This window comes from Panthera leo, chromosome A3, assembly GCF_018350215.1.
Source record: "Panthera leo isolate Ple1 chromosome A3, P.leo_Ple1_pat1.1, whole genome shotgun sequence".
NCBI lineage: Eukaryota > Metazoa > Chordata > Mammalia > Carnivora > Felidae > Panthera > Panthera leo.
Genome location: NC_056681.1, coordinates 45,119,284 through 45,145,737, shown reverse-complemented (window position 1 = coordinate 45,145,737; position 26,454 = coordinate 45,119,284). Strand labels below are relative to the sequence as shown.

General features: G+C 46.9%; 1 protein-coding gene across 5 annotated transcripts in view; it reads left to right on the top strand.

Moving 5' to 3' along the window:
* The window catches only part of RALGAPA2 (Ral GTPase activating protein catalytic subunit alpha 2), a 322,181-nt gene extending 296,033 nt beyond the window's left edge, over positions 1-26,148 (top strand). For all 5 annotated transcript variants that reach the window (XM_042931750.1, XM_042931748.1, XM_042931749.1 and 2 more), the window contains 3 exons: positions 3,530-3,651; positions 19,680-19,719; positions 22,786-26,148. In XM_042931750.1, the coding sequence (XP_042787684.1) occupies positions 3,530-3,651; positions 19,680-19,684 (127 nt within the window). In that variant the 3' untranslated portion in view covers positions 19,685-19,719; positions 22,786-26,148. The remainder of the gene's footprint in view (positions 1-3,529; positions 3,652-19,679; positions 19,720-22,785) is intronic.
* Positions 26,149-26,454: the final 306 nt, after the last annotated feature.

Sequence of the window (26,454 nt, the reverse complement as noted above, 5' to 3'; positions counted from 1 at the left end):
AGGTATTGGATTTCTGACCAGGTGTCTCTTTAGCTGCCTGCTTTCAGCCAGAGGCACTGACCATCCACTGCCTGACATTATTACAGCATTCGGTTCATATCTTAACATGTCTTACACAGGAGAGGAACCTTAGAATAGCGTTTTGATGTCTAAATTATAAATGCCTTTTTTTTTTTTATTTATGTAGAAAACAACCAGCATTGAAGCCCTAAAGATATTCGATAAGAAAATGTCAGGGGTGCCTGGGTGGCTCAGTTGGTTAAGTGACCAACTTCAGCTCAGGTCATGATCTCACAGTCTGTGAGTTCAAGTCCTGCATCAGTGAGTTCAAGTCCTCTGCACTGATGGCTCAGAGCCTAGAGCCTGCCTCAGATCCTGTCTCTCTCTCTCTCTCTCTCTCTCTCTCTCTCTCTCTGCCCCTCCCCCACTAGCACCCTGTAACTCTCAAAAATAAACAAACATTAATTGCACGGGTCCACTTATATGCAAATTAAAAAAAAGAAAAAGAAAAGAAAATGTCAGGTGATGCTGCTTCTAATTGCCCTTGTTAGTAGTTCTAATAAATTCAGTTAAATCCCAGAGCTACATACATTCTTTAAAGCTACTAAAAGAAATGATTTTTGGCACCCTGAGCTCCTTCGCTGTTTCTAAACAGTGCCAGGATTGGGGTGGTGTTTGTTTTCTTTTTGTCATGGTGTTTACATGCCCTGGCGTGGGCCTTGAGTGAAAATGCATTTGGTGATCTCCTGGTCTCCCTGCAGTCCCTAATGGATGTTTGTCTAGATGACAACACCCAGTTTAGCGCTGTTAACGCTCCAATGACAGCATAGGACCAGCCTGGGGGTGGGGGAGTGTGTGCTACGTGTGACAAGGGCGTGAATGCGAGATTGGGAATCTTCTGTGAGGTAAACACTTCCTCCTCTGGTATCCAGTTCCGGAAGCACCTTTTTGTGCTGTCTCCCACAGTGCCTTCTTTGAGGAGTCAGACCATAAATGTTCAAGTCAGAGAATCTCAAAACTTGATTATCACCCCCGGTAACTCAAGTGCTGGACTTGCTCTTAGGAGCCCAGATTTCTCAGCCTTGACAGGGACAAGCTTACCAACTGGATAGTGTCATTCAGGGAGAGGATGACGAGCTGCTGTCTGAGGTCAATTTCTGTGGTATTATACATGACATCTCTTTGTAGGGTTGACTGCGAGCTTGATTAACATCGCAGCCACTCTTACAGATATGTGGCTTCCATAGCACATTTAGCAAAATGCATCCACTCTTCTGTTTTGTTCACCATTGTCCCAAGCACTGTATGTGGATGTGTTGGACGCAGTGGGGCCTTTCAGGAAACAGCAGGACCATTCTAGGCAGAGCATGACAGGTCTTTAGAGGGCCGCGCCTGCTCTAACCCGGGCCCTCAAGCAGACTGCGGTCTGAAAGGGGGAGCCATGAATTGCGTGTTGACAGCGGGCCACGGCTGTCCTAAGGCTCAGGTGGTTGTCAGCCATAAGTTTAGCTCAGCTCTTTGAGTAATTTGTCACGCCTCGCTCGGCCCCTGCTGGGCCAGCACGTGCCAGCTTAGTGTCAGAGTGCCTGTTCGCCAGACGGCCACTCAGGCCTAACGTCCTGCTGTTCCCTGGACCAGCGGCTTGCTGGGGCCGTGCACGGAGGGCCGAGCTGTGCGACAGCCAAGTGCTGTGCAGAATAAGCGTGTTCATAATGAGACGTGAATGGCATTAGTGGGTCCCTCTAGAATTGGGCCTGAGAGGACGCCTCTCACTGTGGAAGTTTGGCAGCCTGTTCATCAGGGCGAGTCACTGGGAGTTCAGCCTGCATTCGAGAAGCCGGTTCAGACTCCCACCACCCAGGCCTTAGGCTGCCGTGACTGTCTGCATAAAACACTGTAAATTCATCAGAGGGGCCACTTTTGAATTCTTTTTTAAAGTTACATAGAGCAAGCGTAAAGAGAAATTCTGGAACAGAGCTGCCCCATAGCTCTCGCCACGACAAAGGACGTGTTTCACATCCATGCAATCCAGCACAGTGACCCCAGCTGCATGTGGCTGCTGGGTGCTTGAAATACAGCTAGTGGGACAGAGGAACTGAATTTCTATTTTTTTATTTTAATTAATTTAAATTTAAATTTAGATAGCCACATGCGGCTCATGGCTACCGCAGTAGACAGCACAGCCCCAAGATGCCTCGGGTCTCCTGGTGTAAAAATCTTCCTCTGAATATAATTAAAGGGGGCAGAAGAGGAAGGGCCTGCATTGGGAAATCCATATGCATACTTTGACAAAAGAAAATAGAAAAACATTTTCCAATCTTAAAACACATGCTTACTGAAAGCTAATCGGAAAAGCATAATTGTCACCAACTTTTATTTTTAAAGAGGCTGTTTTGGAAAGATAGTTTTAAAATACGGTGAGAAATGCTAGAATTACTTTTGCTCTTCCAGAGCAGCAAATAATGAACTGATTGATGGTGATCCACATTCCCTGTGTTCCTGGAGAATTAGCATGATTTTCAAAACGACTAAAACACATCTTTTAACTTTTGCATTGATAACTAGGAAGGGGAAAATGAGACGTCATGCCGACTTCCCCAACTGTTAATTCATAAAGTCATACGCGCGGTGCCTCCATCCGTTGTCGAATTGTTCTGACGTTATCCTGTTATTGGAAGTGCATGATTCACCTTCCGAGGAAACAGAAGCCATACACAAAAGGGGAAGATTTGCTTTCTGCCCTATGAAAGGCTGCCACACGCAGGGGTCCTATTAAGACAGCTGGAAAGTTGCTTCAGCGTGTTACGCTTGTAAGTTTTATTGGTGACTGGTTTTTGATTACACATTTGAATGCGTGTGTTCCAGACTGCAGTTTTAATTAAAAGGCAATAGTCTTTTCTTTTTTAAATTGCATTGTGCACTCTCTGCTAGAGTCCCCCACTTATTAGTTCCTATTTTCTAATGCTCGTAGCCTGTCCTGGCCTGAGGCACTGGTGCCCCCTTGGAGCATACCTTCCTGGCCTTCCCTCTTCCGTGCAGGGTCTTTTTTTTTTTTTTTTTTTTTAAGTGTACACCAATTCTTGCTTCAAGTGTCAATTCATTTGATAGGGGCTGAGAAGAACATTCTATCCACTGACCTAGGAAGGGAAGGTCCGACATCGTCACACAGCCGTCAGTGGAAAGAGATGCCGTCACAATCAATGCCTCTGTTTTTGTTTGTTTGGATCAACCTTAATGATTTTTTGCTATGATTCTATAACTATTGATGTTCATATTTTTCAGTAATACTGGTGTTGGATGTAACTGACTGAAGTCTAAGACAAACAGGTCTCAACATCAGAATCTTACCATTAATTATGACTTCTATTTAATTCCCTGGCAAGAGGTTAACAGACTTGGAAGGTACTTTCTTCCCCCCACCCCACACACACATAAAAGTTGCATAACCGTATTCAAACCAGAGTGAACCGTGTCATTGTTATATGTGTCGTTCCACATGTGCACTTGTTTCCTTAATCAATGACTGCAGCTACGAAGAGAGAGCTCTGTACCTCGAAGCAATAATTCAGAACCACCGAGAAGTAATGACGTTTGAGGATTTCGCGGCCCAAGTCTTTTCTCCCTCGCCCAGCCCCTCCCTCAGCGGAACGGGTGAGTGTCTGCATTATTCTGCCCTCCCGCGCTTAGGACGCACTCGAGCAGCAGATGTACACCTGTTTTTCACAGATAAATGCTTGCAAATTTAAGAAGAGCATTCTCCCTCTGAATCAACTAATGAATATCAAAAGGAATGATGACATTCATTTTAATTTGTTTTGTATCCGAGCTGTTCACTCAGTGCTTTTCTTCAGCTATCCTGTTAACCCCCGAATCTAGCAAGGTTAATGAACTTTTTCTCAGTAATGTGCTCCGGTTCATTCAGGAGTGTAGGTTTCTTGCTGAGCTGGGAATATGTTGTTTAAAAGCGATGCCCGAATCAGTGCTTACTTATCAAAAAAGTGTTCCTCACAGTCGAAGCCGTTGCTACTAATGCTAAATGGGGATTATGCTGCCGAGATACTCGGGTCAGGGATTAATGCAGGAGAGATGGAAGGACAGTGTCCCCTGGTCCATCATTACAGCAGAGCTGCGTGCACCCTTTCTCTCTGGAGTGGCCTGTGTCACACGGACAGGCTGCCAACCAGCGCAGCACCTGGCGTGGAACCTGTTTAGAAACTGGCTTTCAATCATTTTCATTTATTATGCCAATGGAATATTTCAGAAATTTCCATGAATGTCCTTGTTTTTAGGTTTTACTCTTTTTGTATTTCCAATTCAAAAAAAAAAAAAAAAAAGGGTACTACCCCTTAAACTGATTATATGATTACTGTGGGGTTTTTTTTTTTTTCCCAAAGAATAGAATTACTTGTGAATTTCTGCATGTAATTACAGATTAATTGCCTTTCAGAGAGTAAATGGGATATTTAGTCAATGCATGTTGAAATTCTCAATGAGGGGCTTCCTTCTTCTTCTACCGGTGTAGACACAACTGTTAGCATGCTTAATAGATTTCTAACCTGTGTCAATTGTCTCTGAACACTGCCTTACTTCTGCGATTCTGACTTGTTACTAAATATCTTACACACAAAGTGAAAAAAAATTAAATTCAGTGAAATAAATCACTTACAAATAAAATCAGCCATGCATCATTGTTTAACATCGCTGGCTTCAATCCTTGCCTCTCCGAGCTTTGTTGGGAGATAAGAAGGAGAGGCTTGCACTTTGCACAGGGAGCCAGGAGCAGCAGGCAGAAGGCCGGGGAGATAAGCAAGCTGGCCGAGGTGCTGGAGCCGGGCGATTTACATAATCACGCCTCTGCTTCCTGGTGAGGCGTCAAGAAACACAAGGATGGCCTCTATTGATCTTTGTTGAACTGGAATACTAAACAACATGAGAAAGCTTATAACTTAAAGCTTTGATTAATGTTTCCTACATTAAAAAAAAAAGTAGAACAGCTGTGAATTGAATTCTTTTATACCCTCTGCCAACATTCTATCTAAAACCAAAAAAAAAAAAAAAAATCAGTTTCAAGGGAAATGGAGATTTCACACCACTCTGGCTAGAGGTTGAAAATCATTTCTAGTGTGTAGGTGAAAGAACATGAAGGATCTGTAGCAAAGCAAATTTTTTAAAGATCGCATTCAGCTCTTTTTCATCCTCATGAGGTCCTGGGACTTAGTTTTTCTGTGCAGGGTTTTGTGAGTTGTTGGGTTTTTTTTGTTTGTTTGTTTTTAACTCTTAAGAAAGGTTTTTGTTTCTTATAATTAGAAGAAATGAAATAATAACTAGGTATTGACATTCCTTAACTCTTACATTCTTAAGGCTCTAGATTAAGATATTCCTGAAACAAATATTGATGAGCTTTGTTTTCCATGCATACTTTAGCATCTATGTAAATTAGTTTGATCTTTTCCAAAAGTCCATAATTATTTAAATCCATCCGAATGAGCTAGTGTGTAGGTAATATCTTAAGTGAGTCTCCAGAAGTGATTTGGGTTTTTCAGGACCTGGTATTTGGAGGCAATGGCTAGCAGGCTTCTTCGAGAGCATCACGTTGCCAAGGTCACTTAGCAGATAAGGGTCTGACAGCTCATGAGTGGGCCCTGGGACCCATACAAAAGGAACATGAAACCAAACATGGGCTATCAAGACAAATGCTGTTTCTTCCTCCTTTCAAATTGTTCGCATCCACATTACATTTCATAATGTTTAGGGTTTAGAGCATTCCGTGTTGAATGATAAAAATTTTTGTACACATATCACACCAGTCCATGAATGCAATTTTAAGTCTGGGCGGCATGTTCTCTGTCACCACTTTGCATATCTGCCCACACCAAAGATGAGGAAGGAACTGGAAAGGAACTTGATGTGAACTGAAATCTGGAGGCAGTGCAGTGAGGGCGGAGCATTTCCAGACCATAAATAGGCACATTTTCAAAAGCACATCCTCCGCTCTTCACATAGCAGTTTTGCTTTTGAGGAATCCCTATCCCAGCCTATTACCACTTTTACAGATGAAAACATTTTTCATTTATTCGGTGTCTCCTATTTTCTCGGGACAAGTACAGTCAAACCCACATGAGCCAGCTAGCTTAAACTAAGAAACAGAGGTGAACTCTTCTCTTCCAAGCCGCAAGCCAACTGGAAAAATTGACCCTGAGCCGCTTAAGCCCCCACAGTGCACTTAGGACCCAATCAGACCTTCTCGGCCAGCAGTGCCATCAAAGCAGGGCCTTGGGCTCCTGCTCACATGCATATGCACAATCTGAGGAATTAGGGGCTCCCAGGTTTTCTTTGTATCCTCCATGCAAGGGGCTTTGTTGTTAATGCGGAGGCAGAGTAACCTGAACCCTGTATTCCATCCACACTGTGTTTGTAGCAGCAAGCAGCTCCCATTTCTAGAGGGAAGGCCTGTGATATCAGCCTTGGAGTCCTATGCATAAGTAGGAAGTGTGCTCAGTGGGAGTGGCTTGTGCCCAAAGACGCTGCTGTTGGAAAATGCCTTCTCTTCAGACTCCCCCTGCCCCAGTGCTGTTCCTTGTCACCGGAGGCAGTCAGAGAGGGGCACACCAGCCAAGTAAATGTGTTTCTCTTCATGATGCACTGTCAACCACTGATGAGGATGTAGGGTCTTTAATTGTTAGCTGATAGGTGGGTGCTCTGCTTCTTAAAAAGAGGTTTAAAAAAGAAACTATTTTCCAAGTCAGAAAATGTTATTTTAAAACACCACCTACCACATACATATTCTGTCTACTACTTGTACTCATAATACCTAGTACATAATAAGTATTTGAGCTGCCTTTTTTTTTAGCCCTGTAGTTTATGTTCCTTTTGATTCCTTCCTTATTGACCAGCAATTTCTGAAAGGTAGCCAGTGTTAAAATATTTGCTGCAGTTAACACACACACACACACACACGTGTGTGTGTGTTTACATACATATATGTTTTATGCAGGTATACATACTCATTTAACACATACACACATTGGGGTGAGGGACTTGGCTTGTGTTTTCATGCATGTTCCTAAGGAAGGGGGGGGGGGGCTGCAGAGAGGCCTTCAAAGGGTTAACTGGAATGGGCACCCTCGACTGCTGGGCGGGGCTGATGTAATCACTGCAGCTCACAGCCAAGTGCATCTGTTCACCATGAGGTCATTCTTCTGCATGCTAATGATTTGGAAAATCAAGTCTAATGTTTGACATTATCGGAAAGGATATAAATAGTATAAATCTTTACCTTTTGGAAGCTGGTCTTATACACAAGAAGAGAAAAAAGAAACTTTAGCTTGGACCTGAGATTTTGTTTTTTCCAAGAACTGTTTTAAAGGTTGTGTCTAGATCTTAAAACCTTGGAGGAATCCACTTGTGTCTGTTGATAAATGAATCCCCAAATCCCTATTACAGTCACAGCTAGCAATTTGGTAGTGGAGGACTACAGGTATGTCTGATTTAATATCTGATTTTAAGAATTTCCAAGTGCCTTGGTTGGAACCTGATAAAGGCTGAGTTTTTCGAAGAATGTCCCAAAACCAAGTTAAATGAGTTGTTCTCAGTATACACAAATCAACAGTGTTTGCTGAAGATGCCAACACTGTTTTTGGTTCCTTTCTACCTTAATATTCCTGTAGGAAACCAGCAGAGGGAGCACAAATCTTTGTTTATTTGTGAGCCCTACATAAACACATTTGATTCCTCCAAGATGTGGTCAGACATACTTTCACCTTTGTGATAGGCTAGGTGTAAAGGTTCCAGAATTTAGAGCAAGTGGGAGGAAACTCCTCATTCGGCTCCACCCGATTCTGTCATTCTTGATGTAGGTCATATTTGGAGCTTAACCCAGATTAGTCTGAGTCGGTCTTAGGAGGTTGCCACCACCATGCCTATTCACAAAACCGTAAGCTTTCAGCGGTCACGCTCAGGAAGTGCACATGTGCCCTCTTGGAGAGGATTATTGTGCTCACCTACCTAATATAAAAGACTTTTGTAATTTTCTTCTACAACAAAATCAAATTAAGTTCATAGAACCTATCAGAAGACTCTGCCTGGTGTCACTGGATCATTCCGGTGACCCTCATAAGACTGCAGGTGTATTGGTCCCAAAGTGAAGCTGGCAAGTGGATGCTACACAAACTACTTTTGTAACTCATCAGCCTTTACCTAGAGGAGTTCACCGGCTGGACCCCCAAACCATACACAGTGGCTACATGTGCCAGGATGTTGCAGGCTTGCCATTCTGCACACAGATCCCCCACATGACCAGTTTCCTGGCAGTTAGCAATCAGGCTGATCCCCAGAAACTGCACAAGGGAGACTCTAACTGTAACCCCCCAAAAGATGACAGATTTTCCCCATTCACTGAGGGTGGTCATGTTACCAATTCACTCAGCCTCTCTCTCTCCCCCTCTCTCTCTGTCTCTCTCTCCCACCCTCCTCCCCCACACTCCTCTCTCCTCTCCTTCCTCCATTCCTCCCTCCATGTTAAAGTGTTCTTCATAAGGTTTCTATTGATAACATTTCTTATGTGTTCACCTTCCTATTAAATTTGCTGAAACCAGCAAAGAACACTGGAGAACATGGAACTAGAAGAAGCTTCAGGGGATATGAAGCCTAACTGCTTCACATCAATTTTGAGTAAGCTGAAGACCAAGCTATAAAGGGACAACCAAAAGGCCATGGGCAATTTGGCAGTGGGGTCCTCACCCCTCATTCCACACTTTCTTTTCTTCCCAAAGTGGAGTCCAGTTTTAGTGACATCATCCAAGACTCAGATGGTTATCACCATCCCCTACTTGGTAAGCTGTCACCAAATGCTGGCTGTCAGTTATATTGGTCACAGAGTTCCTAACCAGCCAGTTATAAGAGTTTGTCAGTCTACAAACTCCTCCTCCCTGAGGAGGAGAGAAGCAAATACTATCTTAATGTTTTTCAAACAGAGCCTGTTCAGGAAAGCTGTACCTTCCTCATTGCTCTTCAGAAAGTCTTCAGGAGACAAGAATGAAATTTAGGGAAGTGATAGTGCTGGAAACATAAGCCACAGAAACTCAGGTTATGGTTGTTCTAATGACAGTCAATCACTTCACTGGCCAGCACACCCACATAATTGTGACAGTGTATAAGGCGGCCTCGTAGTTGTGGCTGCCGAATCCTTTAAGGAGCCCTCTCACTCCTGCTTCTAACCAACCATATCAAACAGAGGAGGGAACTGAAGCCCAGAATATACTCTGACTTCATGGAGTGAGCAAACATGCATTAGAGGCTCCCACGTGCCCTGGATAAGTCAGGTCCCAAGGGTTCAGGCAGGCCATCCCAACACTTGGAGGGGCCTCTGACATTCTGGGGCTAGGAGGAACACAGCCAGGACCCAGGCCCAGAGCCTATGTACCCACACGCTGCTGCTGAAGCCTAGAATAAAGGCAGATGGCAGTGCCCATCAGCAAACCTTTGACCTTTCATACCCCATTCATTGCCAGGGTTAATGGATCTTCCTCCGTCAGTACTTAACACAGCCCAGGCTTGCCTTCTTTTGCTCTTTCTTGCATACAGTCACCCTAATCATTTCAACTCCACTGTTTTCCTGTCCTCCTGGCTCAACACAGGCCAGAGCCTTCCACTGACACCAGCCTCCCCAGCTTCCTTGGAGGCTCTTTGCAGGGAGGATGGATTCCCTTGAGTGGGCTAGTGTCTTCTGCGTTCCAGTGTGTGGCCACAGCCATGTTACCTGTGGTTCTACAGCTTAGTCTGATTCTGTAAAATGGGTCTAATAAGAAACCTCCTTAAGTGTATTCATAAGGATTCAGCAAGTTAATATGTGTAAAGAGATGAGCACAGTGCCTGGCACATAGAGAACCCTCAGCAGGTGTTTACTGGGCTATCATGCTCACCCACCCTGTCTGTCCATGTTTTTCCTCACTCCATCTTATGCAAACCTCTTCTTCTTCCAGCCCATCTTCCTCTTGTCATCCTCTTGGAACATGCACCTCCCGATTCTTCCTTTCTCATCCTGGAATATACTACTGCCTACCCATTTACCTGTCTGCTGGAAGGGGAGTGCAAGCCAGGGACCGCAGTTGTGGAAATGTTATCCTGGCGCCCTCCGTGGGGATAGTCCCATAAATCAAAGCCATGGCTGCTGGCTTTTTATTAATGTTAGTTAAAGATCTAGAAGAAAGCTCAGAACTCCAATAAAATCATCCAGAATTTTCCCTTAAAGACAAGTTCTGTTAGGTCATTGTCTATTCAAGAACTCAGGCCACCCCCACTCAGCAACCTCAGCACGTTTGGCTGTAGCCAACCAGGTGCTGCCGCATGGCCTACAAAGAGCTAATTGCCCCACACAGAGTTTCTATCCCAGCAGTCCCACCCAGAGCCAGCCCGAATCTTCCTTTACACATAACCAGCTCAATTCTGACCCCTTTCATATGACATATTTTTTAAAACTTAAAATGTATTCATCTTGCAAAGATGATGAAGATTGGGTTTCCTTAAACCACCCATAATGCCATCACCCACACCCAGTAATGCTGGCCCCAGCTTGTGATTCACCTGCGAATCCCTGTGTATCCTTATGCTATATCCCTCCTCTAGAGATGTGCATATGTTGGTCTGGGGTGTGGCCTGAGCATGAGGATTTTCTTTTAAAAACTCCTGAGGGCAGAGCACCTGGGTGGCTCAGTAAGCTGAGCTTCCATCTTCAGCTCAGGTCATGATCTCCAGGTTCGTGAGTTCGAGCCCCATGTCAGGCTCAGTGCTAACAGCTCAGAACCTGGAGCCTGCTTCAGATTCTGTGTCTCCCTCTCTCTCTGCCCCTGGCCCCTTGCACTCTGTCTCTCTCAAAAATAAATAAACATTTGAAAAAAAACTCCTGAGGGCATTTTATTATGCAGGCAGGACTGAGAACCACTGTCAAGGCATCTTTGTAATGCTCGGATCCTCATTTTAATGTGCCATTTAACTTGTCATTACTTCTATCTTGGTTTTTCTTAGCCTATGTAAGTCATGTGTGTGTGTGCGTGTGTGTGCACACATATTCTATCTATAATGGGCAGTAAATTCTTTAGAGAATGACACATGTAATTTCTTTCTTAAAACATATGCAACAGGAATAAAATAGAAATGTGGACAGAATAATTCAGGCTGTTGCTTGAAGTGGCATAGGTGTCTTGAGGCCACAGACGTGTGTTGGGCCTGAGACAGACGCAGGGCAGACTCCTGTGATTGTTCAGCTGTCCCCTCTCTCCCTGGTCTCCTAGTGAAAGTGGACCAGTGATAAGCAATATGACCAAAACCTGGTGTGAAAAAGGCAGGGGAAGCCACAAGGCCTGGGTACTCCACAGACCAGATAATGTGGTTTGAATAACTGATATGTGATTTGGCATCCTTTCCTAAATGGTATTGTAGATTTTAAAGAGAATTCTTGATAGCCCTGTTTAGCACCAGATTTTGCTTCATGCTTATTCATCTCTTTTTCCTCTTAAAATGCTTTTGTTGTCCTCAGTGTCAGCTCCGGGAGGGGAAAGAAAGAGATGAGACAAACATTTGTTCCATTTGGTCCAGTAGACCACAATGGTGCTACCTGTCAAATGTTGCCATCTCCAAATTCACCCTGCCCCTCCCCCCAGGGCTGTGCTAGGCATCTTAAGGGAACACAAAGATTCTGGAAGCTTCATTTTCCATGTCTTTCCTACCCTTCTGGAGCTTGCAGTCTTGTTAGGGAAGAGCAGATATTCAGGAACCACTAAAAAAATGGCTACTTATGAATAAGCCCAGATTAGTTGCTTCTGAACTATAATCACATATCAAAAAGATACGGGGGGGGGGGGGGGGGGGGGGAGAAAGAGATACAGTGAGCCAAAGGTGTGGGTCTGTTGGGTTGAGATTTTCCTGAAGTGGGCTGTGCCATCTACCTTGTGAGCCTGGAAGAGAATGGAAACTTACCTAACATGTATTAGATACACTACTAAGTCCCTCACCAGTCATTTAAGAAAATTTTTTTCATGTTTATTTTTGAGGGGGTGGGGAGAGAGAGGGCGTGTGAGTGCACACATGCACACCAGTGGGGGACAGACAGAGAGAGGGAGACAGAGAATCAGAAGCAGGCTCTGTGCTGACAGCAGAGAGCCCGACACAGGGCTCAAACCCACCAACCTGTGAGATCATGACCTGCACCAAAATCAGATGCTTAATTAACCTACTGAGCCACCCAGGCACCTCTCCCACCAGTCAATTTTTAACTTTCCCACGTTGGCTAAAAATTGAGATGTATGACAACCGGAAGGCCATGGACAAGAAGAATAAAATAGGGGACAGTCAACATGGGAAGAACACAGAGGAAGAAATGACTCCTTCCAGAGCCAGCGTGGGGAACCACCGCCCCGACCGTGAGGCTGGTGCTGAGGTTAGGGGATGTTCACAGATTCCCAGAAAAAGAAGGGACCCAAGAGTATTCATTCTAAAGTATTGCCATCACATCTAAATTGTTCCTTTGGAAGAACTTGAAGATGCTGGTTTTTCTGTGAGCTGTCTTGACTTTAGTTCTGATTTTGCAGCCTTCACAGGGTTTTAAATGCAAGTGGCATCTTCCTCCCTGCCTAACTGTTAATTACAGTTCCCGTGACACTTTTGCAGTTGCCAAGAGATGGCCGGCAGGTACCAAGAATTTTTCTCAGAGGCAATTTTTGGAAATGACTCTTAATTAAAGCTCATGTGAAGTAACATTGAGGATTTGTTTCGGAAGAACCTGGAGCTTCTGACACCCCATGTTCACATTGGGATGTGAACTGCAACTGTGACCGTAGTGTTCTCCTGGTTCTAGAGGGTGGAGCATGTGCAAACCACAGCCATTAAGGTGGGCTCCTGAAGACTCCATGACCTTGCTTAAGTTTCTAGCAACAACCAAGCCAAAGCAGAGGCTGAATGGAAGCTCTCTTACTAGCATTTAAGTCTGCTGACAGAAAATAGAATATTACATTGTCTCCTTTTCCAGAAGTATATATGCTGATAACCAGGAGGTAAACCTCTACATAGCATAATAAAGAGAAAAGCTGGTTCCTTTTCTCTAGTTAACCTACAAAGGCCCTCAAAAGGCTGGGGGGGGGGGGAATCCCTAAAAAAAAAAGGGAAACATGCCAGTCAACTTTGTAAAAAACAAAAAACAAACAAAACTACCCCACCATAATGTATTTACAGCATTCACTGGCCAAAATTCATTTCTCAGCACAGAGGAAAACCTAATAGCATCTCTGTAGAGTGTACAGAGAGAAAGAACAGGCAAAACCCTATTTTTTGACCACTTCAGGAATATGAGACAATGAAATCCCAGATGCATAGAGGACACATTCTACCTGCCTGTGTCCCCATACCAGACCCCTCCCACCTCCCCCTGCAGTGCTGAGCCCTTACCTGTAGTGGGGTCCTCGGCCTACTTGGTCACCCAGCCTATCTCTTCTATCAAGCAGGGTCGACTGATCTTGAGATTGCCCGAAGGTGAGGACAGCTGCTGTGGGTCTTCCAGGACTCAGGTGGCAGGGTCCTGCTCCCCCCGCCCTGATCCCAGGCAAAACCAAGGAGTGCAGGTTCCCTTGCCATTGCTGCTGAAGTATGTTTGGGCAGACCCTGCAGCTGGTTCGTGTCCCAGAGCCTGTGCGTGGTAGTTAGGGAAACCCTGTTCCCTAGCTCTGTCCCCAGGGCTCAGGGAAGCAGCTAGAGGAACAGCCTGACTGTTACAGCAGAGCCCTCTGTAACACCTGGGAGAGCGGCTTTCCAAGTCCAGGCCCTCCTGACCAGGGGATGTGAACCAACCCAAGAACATCAGGGCGAGAGTCCCAGAGGGAAGGGACGACCACAGAAGAAGCCAGAAACGAGACTCCGCAGGCCGCTAGGCTGCCTCTGTTCTTTATTCCAATTCCCCAAAACTGGTGACTCTGCTAGAGGCCATATTTATATATTAAAGCTCAGTCCAGCTTGGGCCCTGGGGACAGACCTTTGGTACAGCCCAAGTGGATGGGAACTGTGGCCTCACTTCTAAGATCATCACATAAGCCCCCTGAGGGTCAGGGCTTCACGCATTCCTTCCACGAATATTTACTGTGCACTAGTATGGAAGGTACAGAAATGGGCAGAACAGCAACCACACCCTCCATGAGGCCCATCTTTTAGTTTTTTTAATGTTTACTTATTTTGAGGGGGTGGGGGGCAGAGACAGAGAGAGCAGGTGCTGTGCTGGCCGCCAGCGCAGAGCCCAGTACAGGGCTTCAACTCACAAACCATGAGATCATGACCTGAACTGAAACCAAGAGTCAGACGCTTAACCGACTGACCACCAAGGCGTCCCTGAAGTTTATCTTTTAGATGGGTGAGAAAGATGCTGGCCTCTCAGAAGCTGAGGGGTGCCAAGAAAAAAAAAAAAAGCAGCAGGGAAGGAGGACCAGGAGTGCAACTGAGAAGCATCACTGGGGTGATAGCCTCTTCAACATGGGATGTGGGGAAGTCCTCACTAAGAAAACATTTGAGGAGAGGCTTGAAGGAGGTAAGGGAGCAAGCCATTTAGAGTCTGGGGGAAGAGCACTCCAGGCAGAGGAAACAGCAAGTGCAAAGGCCCTGAGGCAGGCATTTCCTGGTATGTTTGAGGAACAGTGAAGGGCCCATCATGGTTAGAGCAAAGCAAGCAAGGAGGTGAGGAGGAGGAGGAAGATCAAAACAGCCTCACAGACCTAGGGAAAGACTTTGGCTGTTACACTAGTGAGCAGGGCAGCTCCTGGAGGGTGTTATGCAGTGGGGTGACACGATACAATTCTTGATTAAAAAGATCACTGACTTCTATGGGGAGGATATTCTAGGGGAGGGGCAGCAGGGATAGTTAGATAATAGTTAGATAATATTTCATTCCCTACATATTCCCACCACCTGCCACACAGCAGGCATAGAAGACATGTTGACTAATGAATAAATGTTGCACTAATCGAAGAGATGCTCCCCCTGAACGTTCTCCATGGGACCGCTAGAGGGGCCTACCTCTCCCCTCCCCCTAGTGACTCCCATATCCCTAGTGCCACAGAACACAGCCCCTTACTGGGACTATACAGGTGAGGGGAGCATGGTGACACCCACCTCTTTGGGTCTGCATGGTGGGAGGAAGAAGGTAAAAAGGAGATGGGCAGAACTTTGACTTGCAGTCAGGTCAAGACCTGCTTAAGACAAGCCCCCAACCAGACTCACGCCAGAATCCAGTGGTCAGGAACCTGTGGGCTGGTGTGAAGAATCATGGGAGATAACTCCCTGATACACAGAACATTGTTTGAAGAGATGTAAAATGACAGTGGTGATCCAGAAGAGCTAGGATATGAGGGTAAGTTTCCTTGGCATTGTTTTGTTCTTAGAAAAATAGTCTCAGGGCACTTCGTGGCTCAGTCAGTTAAGCGTCCAGCTGCAGCTCGGGTCATGTACTCATGGTCCATGGGTTACAGCCCTGCATCAGGTTTTGTGCTGAGAGCTCAGAGGCTGGAGCCTGCTTTGGAATCTGTCTCCTTCTGTCTCTACCCCTCCCCTGCTTGTGCTCTGTCTACTCTCTCAAAAATAAATAAACCTTAAAAAAATTGTTTTAATAATGTATATAATTTGATGTTTTTAGTACATTCGCAAGGTTGTACAACCATCACCTCAAACCTAATGTTAGAACTTTTTAATTCATCCTAAAACAGAGAGAAAAACCCATGTACCCATTAAGCTGTCAGTCCCCACTCCCCCTACCCTACGTCTAGCCCATGGCAACCTCTAGTCTACTTTCTGTCTCTATGGATCTGCCCATTCCAGATATTTTGTATAAATGGAATCATACAGTACATGGTCTTTGATGACTGGCTTCTTTCATTCGGCATGGTCTCGGGCTCATCCATGTTGTAGCCTATGTCAGTATTTCTCTTCTTTTATTGCCAAATATGCATTCCATTGTCATGGTAGGCCATGGTTTGGTTGTCCGTTCATCAGTTGGTGGACATTTGGGCTATTTCTGCTTTTTGGCTATATTAGGAATATTCCTGCTATCAACATTCCTGAGCTGTTTTGCTATTTCGAGATATGAATTCAGTCTGGTAAGATGAACAGCCCTGCCATGGCTAAGATGTAACTGAGATATTAGTATTCACATTCTGTGAAATAGCAAGAGGGTCTAGACACTGCTGTCTCCGTGAGGGCCTGACAAGAAAAGTTCAAACCCAGATAGTAATCTTCAATTTATAGTTTAGTTAAATTCAGCCATAGGTCCATATAAGTATATTATAGCTGTGGAAGGGAAAGAAGAATGCCAGAATGAGCCTTCCACCCACTTGCCTAGCCCCCTGCACAGGTGCGTATGCTCGTGCAGGCACACAATCCACACGATGCCTGCCTTCCTTTTGGTCCAGCTGTCCCAGCTTTCTGATTCAGAACCAGAGTCGATGGGCAAGACCAACGACCAAAAAAAGGAAGCCCAGTATCAGGGCCAGCGCCAGGGCACAGCCACTGCTGCTGGGTTGGAAATACTGAGAGCCATCCTTGGGCCATTTGGAAATGTTAATTAGGCTGGCTGATTCCCACTGGTCTTGAGTTGCCAGTGTTGAGTTGAGCATGTAGGCTTACCCCATCCATGGCTGCACCTGTTCCCTTCCTCAGAGCCGTTCCAAGGGGTCTGAATAGCTCAGACTGCTCTCTGATCTCCGGCTCTGTCCGCCTTCCTGCTGGGAGGATATTTAGCGCTCGCCTAAAGCTGGAACCGTGGTCCACTGTTTCTCTCCCTCAGCCATGCCAGCTCTCAAAATCATTCCCTTCCCTAATTATCTTGAACCAGTTAATCATTTTCCACACTGACTGTTCAGTAACAAGGACCCAGGGAGAAGCAGCCACTTTTCTTGTCTGACCCTGCCCAGTGTTATCCCAGGTGGCAGTCCCGGATGGCAGCCTTTCCTCAGAGATAAGAAGCTCCGTTCAAATCCTTGCTCTTCTGCTATCCCAGCAAGTCCCACCAGAGAACACATGCCACAAAAAGACCCACCAGTTCTTGAAAAGCCTCCACTAGGCAGAGCTGTGGGGAACACAGCAGATCTCCAATCAAGACTATTGTGTCCTGTGTTTTATGAAATCCTTGTTGATATCCAGAGTATCCAAGAAGCTGCATGAGGCCCAAGAAATAAGACATCTTTCTCTAAAAGTGACTTCTGGGTTCTCTGGGCTCCAGCTCTGTGTCTGAGCCGCTGAATGGCTACAGTTTAGCCCTTGGTGTCGGGCTGATGCATGGAGGGCACTCTCCAGAGGGGTCCCACCCCGCTGCCCTTAGAAGTCTAAATGCTACTCCCGAGTCCCAACACATATAAGAAAACTTTGAATCTGATGCACATATTAACCCTATCACCCGATGTGGCTCAATGTCTTTTTCACTATGACCCCACTATGGAGGTTCCCAAGACATTTGGATTTCCTAATTGGTCTCCTCCCCCACCGAAACACTCCACAAATACTGTATATTTGTTTATTTACCATTCTGGTATCTGGGCTTTCTTCATATAAAAAATATGGTATTTTTGCCCCCCAATTAGAATGCATGCCATAGGTCCTCCACCAAAGCCTCCCATAGGCAGGAGCTTCATCTGCTCTGTTCATGCCTATAACCAAGAGCCTGGAACAGAACCTGGCACATGTCAGGTGCCAAACTGATGAAAAGATGAAATAATTATGCTCTGTGTGTCTGCCCAACACCCCTAAGCATCACATGCCTCCTGTCTTCCAAGCACTGTGCTCTCTTCTGGTGCCTTCCAGCACTGCCCAGGCTAGTTGGTGTCTCACACTCACCCCCAGGGATATATCAGGAAGCTGACAGCCTACTCCTGTGTTCCATGTGTGGGCCCCCACCCTTTGGTAGCACTGCCTGTGTGTCAAGGGCAAGTGACATTTGAGCCCCGTGGAATAATTAAGGCAGCCCCCAACTGTCTCTGTCTTTGCATCTCCTTAACTCACCCATGGACTGGCAGTCACTGAGACATTCTGTTTGGTCCAGCACACCACACCAGGCTGCATCTGGGGACACACTGGGGAGAGGAGCAAACCAGTCCTCATCAGCAATTACAAACAAGTCTTCCATTGTTAGCTGCGCCATCTGTTTTCTTGGTACGCCCAGCATAACCAGGGCTGAAGGGCTGCAGGGGAGGGAGACCAAGGAGCCCCTTCATGAAGAGACCCCATTTGCTCACCCTGGAAAGAGTAGGTAGCATGGTACCCTGAAAAGCTGGGCCTCCCCAACTCAAGGAAGACAGACCCGCTGAGAGACATTGTACATATGCCATCTTCCATGAGAAGAAGTGGGGTGCCACAGCACAATGCATTGGGAGAAAACAGGAAATCTAGATAATCCTATTATCGAGGATCCATGGAAAACATTCTAGTCTGTTACCAACAATCAACACAGTCACAAGTCTCCTGTGCCCTAGAGCACAGTCAATGTATAGAGAATGAGCAAGTAACAGTGGTTGAAAATCAAATAAGACTTATCATCCACAATCAGTTATTTATCCTGAAATTCAAAACCCCAAGTAATTTTGCCGGGGTGGGAATATTTTCAATAGATCATAGAAAGTGCACATTTCTTCTGGAAAGCCCCACCTAAGAGTATGTCATTGGTTCTTCTGATGGCCTTCTGAACCACCGACTTAGAAACTGGCCCTGGTCACTGTGCCAACCTTGGCAAGGGGGTCAGCAGACAATCCAAGTTTATGACTGTGGCCGTGCAGACAACGGGCCGTGTCACTGATGAATGTCCTTTGTCCAGATTTAATGGTGGCCGAGTGACACTGAATTCAGGATTGCTGTGGGGGTTGGGGTGAGGAGCTATGCCTGGTACAAAACGAGGGTGAGGATTTGCTGAGGGAAACCCACAGAGGAAATTGGATGTCTGTGGGAGGGATGGGGGCGAGGCAGGGGGGCGGGGATTGAGAAAACCTGTCACAAAGTACGGTGATTCTCAGATCGTCTCTCGGGGTCAGCATGACTGCTGAGATCCTCCAGCTTCGTGAGTGAGGGTGAGCTTACAGTCCCATTTCAACTCTGTGGGGTCCCCTTCCCTGCTGCCCTCCGCACAGCATGCTGCATGCTTCCTCCCTGGGTACCATCGTATCGCAGGTGACACTAGGACTGAGTTCACACACTGTGTACACTCAGAAACCAGTGACATGAAACTAAGAGGCATGTAAACTTGCATATGCTTAGAGGCTGCCAATTCTTTTTTCAGGTCATCCATTGAATTCCAAATGCTCATCTTGAAAATTAATACCTTTGACTATATGTTAGACCAAATCTGTCAGCAGATACAGGGCAACAGGAAAAGAAACACGGTGGTCAGTGTTGCTCTGCGTCTGTAGAGCTCCCAACAGCGTCTACACAACACATGCTAGGAGCACCGCTGTCTCTTTCATTTCACATTTATAAATGTGACCGCAGCTAGAACTCTGTCCTGCCAAGCAGAATTTTTAGTGAATTTCCAGTTGGTAATGATCTCCAAGGCGGTGACAACACTCAGGCAGCACAGGAATAAATGTCTTATTAGCACTGCGTTCATTATCAAGTTGGGCTACGGGTGTGCTGGGCTTGTGTTCATTTGATTTTATGTTCTTTCCCTTCAGATTAAAATACGTAAAGGTCTCATTGCCACGTTTGAGCAAGGTAAGACTGACGCTTTGGATTTGCCCAACGGCCCTGCTTTTGGGGAAGGGGGTGTAAATTCACCAACCAGCCTCCTTCTGTGGCTAACACCGCACTGAAATGCCCCTCTAGTTCCTGCTGTCCCCATCTCCCCTCCCGAGGGGCCCTGCCCACACTCGTGCCCCTGCATGTCTGTGCTGCCCGGGGAAACCCAGACTCGCCTTTCTTCTGCCCGTGCACTCTGGGCGGAATCCGACACCAACACCTGCCATCCTGGAACATGTCTTTGTCGCCCGCCCTTTTGTGTGAAGGGCCACAGGGAGCCAGTGGACCCGGGGCCGCCCCCTTTTTTGTTGCCCAAGCCAGGAGGAGCAGGATCTTGAGATGGGCCGATAAGATGTGGCACGTGCTGGGCCGGCCTTTGACCGCTCGCCTTAACGGGTGCCTCCAAGGCCTCGGTGCGGGGAGGGCAGGTCATCCGGATGGGGGGAGGGGGGACTGCTGAATGGAACAGCTGGGGGAGGAAGAGCAGACAAAAGCTGGGGGAGCACAGAGGGTGAGGAACCCGGGGATGGGCTGCAGTTTAGGACCCAGAGGGCAGGCTGGCTGCAGCAGGTGTGACCTCTGTAGGCCTCTCCTTTCTGCCCTGGCTCTGGGCTCCAGGCCCTGCCCCGTGCCACCTGTGGCAGTGCCGGCTGGGGGTGGCCCAGGCTGCACCGATTCATGGGCTCACAGGTGGAAGGGACACCAGATGGTGACGATGCTAACAGTAATAATACTGGAGGACACCAGCGAGCTGTCATTTATTAACCATATTGCCACAGTGGAACGCATGGCACAGATGCCCGTCACCATCTTGGGAAAAATGCAGGTGGAATGTTAGCCTGGAGACTTCTGGATTTATCCAAAACATCATCCTCCTCCACCTGCAGGCCAGACCCTCCGACCCAGCTACCCTTTCTTTCTCCCTCTGCCACAGCTTTGGCCCAGTCCCAGAACTGTTCCAAACGGGGCCTAGTTCCTTGAGCCCCCAGAGGCGACAAGCCCCACACACCTGGGTGCTCTTACTGGGTGGGGCAGAGTGGAGCTGTACAGTCCTGTCCTGCAGAAGTCTTTATTTCTGGGACCCCATATCCCTGGGGATCCTCCTGCTCCTGCCACAGAACGGTGACATGGGGCTCAAGTGTCCTTTGAACAGACCCCCAGCTTCCAGCAGGAGGAAGAGGCCAACTGAGTGGAGCGGCTGCCGGCAGCTTGCGAGTGGAACCACCCCCCTTTGTGGTCTGCCAGCTCATTCCCCAGCTGCCGCCTCCCCGTCGGTTACGGGGTGCAGTGGGCACTGCAGGAGCCATCACAGGCTGGGGGTGTGCCAGGAGGAAGTCGGGGACTGGAGGAATGCAGGGGGCACTGCCATGCAGGTTGCAGCTGTGGGGGGGGGGTGCTTCCCTGCACCCCCAGCAGTTGGGGCCACTGCTTTCAAATGCACGGGGGCCGCTTTGCCCCAGAGCTTCATGTGGCTCCTCAGAGCCCACCTGCCTGGCGTCCCTCTGTCTGCCTGCCATCCTGCCCAGCCTCTGGAATGCAGCATGCACCCCCCTCTCCCTCCTTGCCCCTCAGCTAGAGGGGTTCAGTGTTTCCTTTCTAATCCAGAACTGCTCTTTCACTTAATAGCATATCTTCAAGCATCATTTTATCTCTTTCATTCACTTGCTTTTTATGTTTTTCTTTCTCTCTCCCAATTGATCTGATTAGAATACTGGGTAGAGTGTTTCCTAGTGACTAATGTGAAATCTTAGACAATTTGAAGTGAAGGTATTTCAAAACAGAATGTTATCTAGGATTGAATCGGGTTTGTTCACCCCCATATCCAGCTCCAAGGGGACAGGGAGAGACCTTTTACCAATGCCATCTCTGTCATGGAGGGCAATATAGCTGGGCTGCCTTTGTCAAAAGTAGCCTGTTTTTAAAGATGAGACTAGCATGAGAGAGCTGCAGGACATTTCCTGTCTCTGCCCAGCCTTACAGCGACCAGCAGGGAGGAGGGATGGTAAAGCCCCCAGTGCTGGCATTGGGAACACACCGGAGAAAGCTATCTTCTCAGGTCCATGCATGTTTGTTGAGCACTGATTTCAGAGGCTTTTCCTAGAAGCAATAGGTAAGGTCAGAAAATGAGAAAAGATGTTGTCTGTGAATAAGACAACTTAAATAAATTAATCTCCCATGCCAATAATAATAAAAAATTCAAAGACCAAACCCCTGGAAGTGGAGCATGCCGGGAGGAGGATAGAAAGCCTGCTTCTGAGGTTTGTTCGAAGCCTGGAAGCTTGGGGTATAATAGAACAGGGCTTAAAAATAGCTTACAGTGGGCAAGAGGGGTGATGAAAGATCCTCTCCCTCGAAGAACTGCCCCAGGGGAGGGCAGGCCTTGGCAGCAACAGTGGCTGGGTATTGCAGCAGGCATTCCTGGATTCCTCTGAGCACGCTCGCAACCACCCGGGAGAGGGGAAGAGAGGTGCAGATTCACAGGCTTTGAGTTTACTCCTTTTCCCTCCAGTGCTAAACAGCACTATGCTTGTCTGGACTCATTCACACAAGCAACCTAGTCCTAACCTCTCCCCCAGACCCTTTGGGGAATAATCGAGTTGTAACTCATCGGGTGAAGTATCAATATGTAAATACACATAAATAATAACTAGGGCAGGGATCCCCAAAGCTGTCCATCAAGTTTTACTTGCTTCTTCATTGACTCTGGGCCATGCTACTGTTTCATTGGCTCCTCTTTGTTTTACTGCAGTCAGATGCCTTTTCTCTTCACTCTTTACATGTGGATTGGACAGTGAGGCCAAGTAAAATCTGAAAAGATTCATAGCTCGTTTTATGCTGCAGGGAAGTCCACAGCAAAGACCCGGAGGAAAGGCATTCACGTGTTGATTCGTTCAGCAAACATCTCTGCACTGGTGACATGGGGAGGTCATCAGAACCCCTTTCTGGGAACGTGGTTCCATGTGTTCTGAGTGCCACAAGTCTTTTCATGAATCTGTGCCCACAAGGGCACTGTGACTTAGCCTCTCTCTGCTTTCTTTGCAGGGCCCTGGCCACCAGCCCTAGTGCCTACCTCGCGGCGCCTTTTGGCAAGGAGGAGATGAATGAGACTTCCCTCTTTCCCGACCCCAGAACCCCAAACCCAGAGACTCCAGGAAACATCACTGCTCTGCTAATGCCCTCCACACATCTTCCCATTGACGGACTTCCGAAGTTGAAGGTGAACCCCCCAAGATGTTGAGGGTTGGACTTTCTCACTCGGCTGTGTCATCTTGCTCTAGGACCTCACGAAACTTGGGCTTCAAACAAGAAAAAGGGAAAGTCACCAACAACCAGAGACAAACCCATGCTCGTGGGCATCGGTGTGGCTGCGCCAGGGCAGGGACAGCAGGAGAAGATGCTGGGCGTTCGGGGAAGGGGTGGGGGGTAGCTGGTTTCTGTACTCCGAGTTGTTTCCTCTCATTTATAAACCCAAGCATGATTCACAGAAGGGCCAGCAAAATAGCTGTCAAACAGGAATTTTTTCCACATTGATTTCACTAGTGCTGATGTTAGGATTTATGGTTTACTCAAAAATTTCATCATCATGGAAATTGGCTTTCCCTAGGGTCTTTTGCCCAGGAGAAATTTTATATGAGTCGCTGAGTGTTTTCCACCTGGTGCTTAATGCCCACTAACTGGGGAGAGGTTTTCCCAAGCATCCTCCTGGAGGTCCTCAGATGACTCTAGAAACAGGGTCCTATCCCTGTGAAAGCTCCTTAAGGTCAGGAAGCTTCGAGGGCCCAGCTCAGGATAGCACTAAGTTGACGCACAGGGAATGCACCCGTGCGGGCACTCGACTGAGACGGGCACCCCCCTACGATGTCCCTCTGCCTCCAGAAGCTTCGCCCTGCAGTTGTGCTCTCCTGCCCGCTGCTGAGACAGAGCCATGGCACAATGGGTGCTTTCTACACATTTGGCTCCAAGGAAGGCATGTTGAGCCTGTTTAAGAAAAAAAAAGAAAAAAGAAAAACCTAACCTTCTATCTGCACTCTCCCAGCATCCTTGCTGGGGGTTTGAGGGTGTCAGTGACAGAAAAATCAGTCAGTTCAGAAGACCTCTTCAGCCCTCTGCCTCTCGCCTAGGCCTGCAGCCTGCTCCAGAGTAAGCCTGGGACTCAGAACTGGGGGCAGCAGCCACTGAGGCCCAGAGAAGGATCAGCCATGCGAGGGTGCTTCCCCACCTCCCTTGACTCTCTACTTCTCTGCTCTTGTGCCCACTTTGTTACCCTCAGTGGCTGTGGTCACCTTCCTGGGGAGTCCTCTGAGCCCCCTCACTCCATCAGAGTGGCTGTTTTCACTGACCAGTCAGTTCTGTCCGTCAGCCATCGGCTTGGTTTGGCTAGTACCCGACCGTTGCAGGAGAAACAAGCAGGTCCCAGGAACCAGACTTGCTTCTGGGACAATGGGGAAAGATTGAGAAGTTCCTACTCAGAGGATAGACCTTCTAATTCTAGAGAGAATTTGTTTTTCAGCTTTGTAGAAAGCCTCACGTAGAGCATGAGGTCCAAGCCCACAGACAGAAGCAGCTTGGATATCACCCGAACCTGAGAGAAACAGAAGTAAGCCTCAGTCACTTTGGGCTGTTCTGTAAACCCGTCCAGTTGGTTCACTCACTGGGGGCTTAATGGCACTGTTAAGGGTGACTGGAAGTCCTGCCATTTTCTGTTGTGTGGGCAAATGCCACGATTCTTATCTTTCCCACTCCTGCCCCACCACCCCCCACCTGTATAATAATTTGGGCTTTCTGGGATGTCCCCAGTGGCTCAGACTCAAGATTTGTTGAGTCTGCTTTGTTGCATATTTACCGAGTGCCCAGACCTACTTCCTGCAGGGAAGGGCATCACATGTTCCTGGGCTCCAGAGTCCCAGTTAGGCTCTGATGGCAAGTAGTTTCTGGGAGAACATGTCATTTCCAGGCTCTAGAAACCCCTGTGGCAGAATTCTCAGATTTAGTTGAAGTGTCAGGACTTGGAAGTCACATTGAACTCCTGTGGACTTCTGCTCCAGGATTCCATCTTACCTCCCGGAATCAGTCCTCCTAACCTGCAAATTGGGAAATTCAGTTGTAGGCAGCAAATAACTAGACTTCTTGTAAGCCCTACTGATTTTAACATCCCCGTGACCCCAGACTCCAACCAGCCACTTGGGGACTGGAGCTTCATCTGAACCCACTGTTGTCAGCAGCAGCCTTGGTCTGGAAGAGGGGACCAGGGAATCTAGCAACCACGTTTGCTTACAATCACGTGGACTTGAATTGCTTTTGTTATTTGGGGTGGAAAATTGGAATGATCAAGTTCCTTTTTTTTTTTCACTTAGAAAAGCAAATATTGTGCTTTTGTAATAAATGCCTTTCAGCAAAATTGTGGGGGGTCACTCATCCAGCGGGGACCCACCTGAGTCACAACGCTGACTCTTCACATTAGCAGGTCAGCCATCTGTATGTGAAAGTGGCCCTAATCAGCCCAAAATGGATAAGATTTGCTGGCTTCCAGGCAGGGCCAGGCCAGTCCCCTCACTTCTCTGCACACTGATTTCTGTCCAAAGCAAAGTTGATGTTCCACAGTCTCACTAAGGTTTTTGTACTTTAAAAAAACAAAATGATGACTTTTTAAAAATAGTTAAATCTTAAGTAGACCATAGTGAGGAAGTCTAGCTTGGGTGACTGTCACAGGGTCTCCATGCAGTGAAGCCTGCAGCTGCTAAGAGCCACAGGGAGGGACGGGACTTAAGCCTTGACTTCATAAGAGGGGCTGACTGATCAGACCCTCAGCCTTACAAACAAGAGATCATGCGGATCCGTAGACAATGCAAATCACGTCTTCCTGACCTTCCTCCCGGTGTGGCCACCTGCGCTTCACTTCCTGTTACATTTGTGTCATCTGGGGGTTTGAGGGATCTTTTAAAACATACTGTGATGTCTTACATGTAAGTGCGTTATGTCTAGATCTACTGAAGGAGAATGTCCACATCAGGAGGGAAGTTCACCATGAAACAACCATCGTTCTAGTTGTGCTCAGTATCTATGTATGACATACACATGAAGTGAATGTTTTCTTATGGTTTCAGGTCTACAACATTTAGTACATGTAAATAAGAAAAAAATTGATAAATATAGTAAATTAAGTTATAATATGTCATTTGATTTTAATTTTGCTATCTCATATTTAATTTGCCCAATGCCCCACATCTGGGTTTATGCCTAGGTGGTATAGACCCCTACGTACAACCCACCTTTGCAGACACATGTGTGCTACACCCAGAAAAGCACACAACTCCACTGATGACCACCACTCGACTCTCCAGTTTACCCTCTTTTTGTCTTTAATTCTGATTTACTGTGATGATTTAATAAAGTAGAAACACAACACTTATGTGCCATATTTTTCTTTTGTTTTCATTATCACTTCTAGGAAAATAAAGTTTATCCTGACATCTGACAAAAGATGGCTTGCTTTTTTATCAGAGTTCCTCAAAAGCATCTTTTTTTAACCAAAGCATAATTATGTATCCAGAATGGTACTAGTATCAATCCAGGGAAGTTTACAAATGTGTTTATGTAAAATTGACCTCTCAGTCAGTCGGGTGTCCCTGGCTCTGATGAGCAAGAGGCCAACTTTGAGGGTGTGTCTTTGTGAATAAATGACAGATAAAATGTAATTACCAGCCTCCTGTT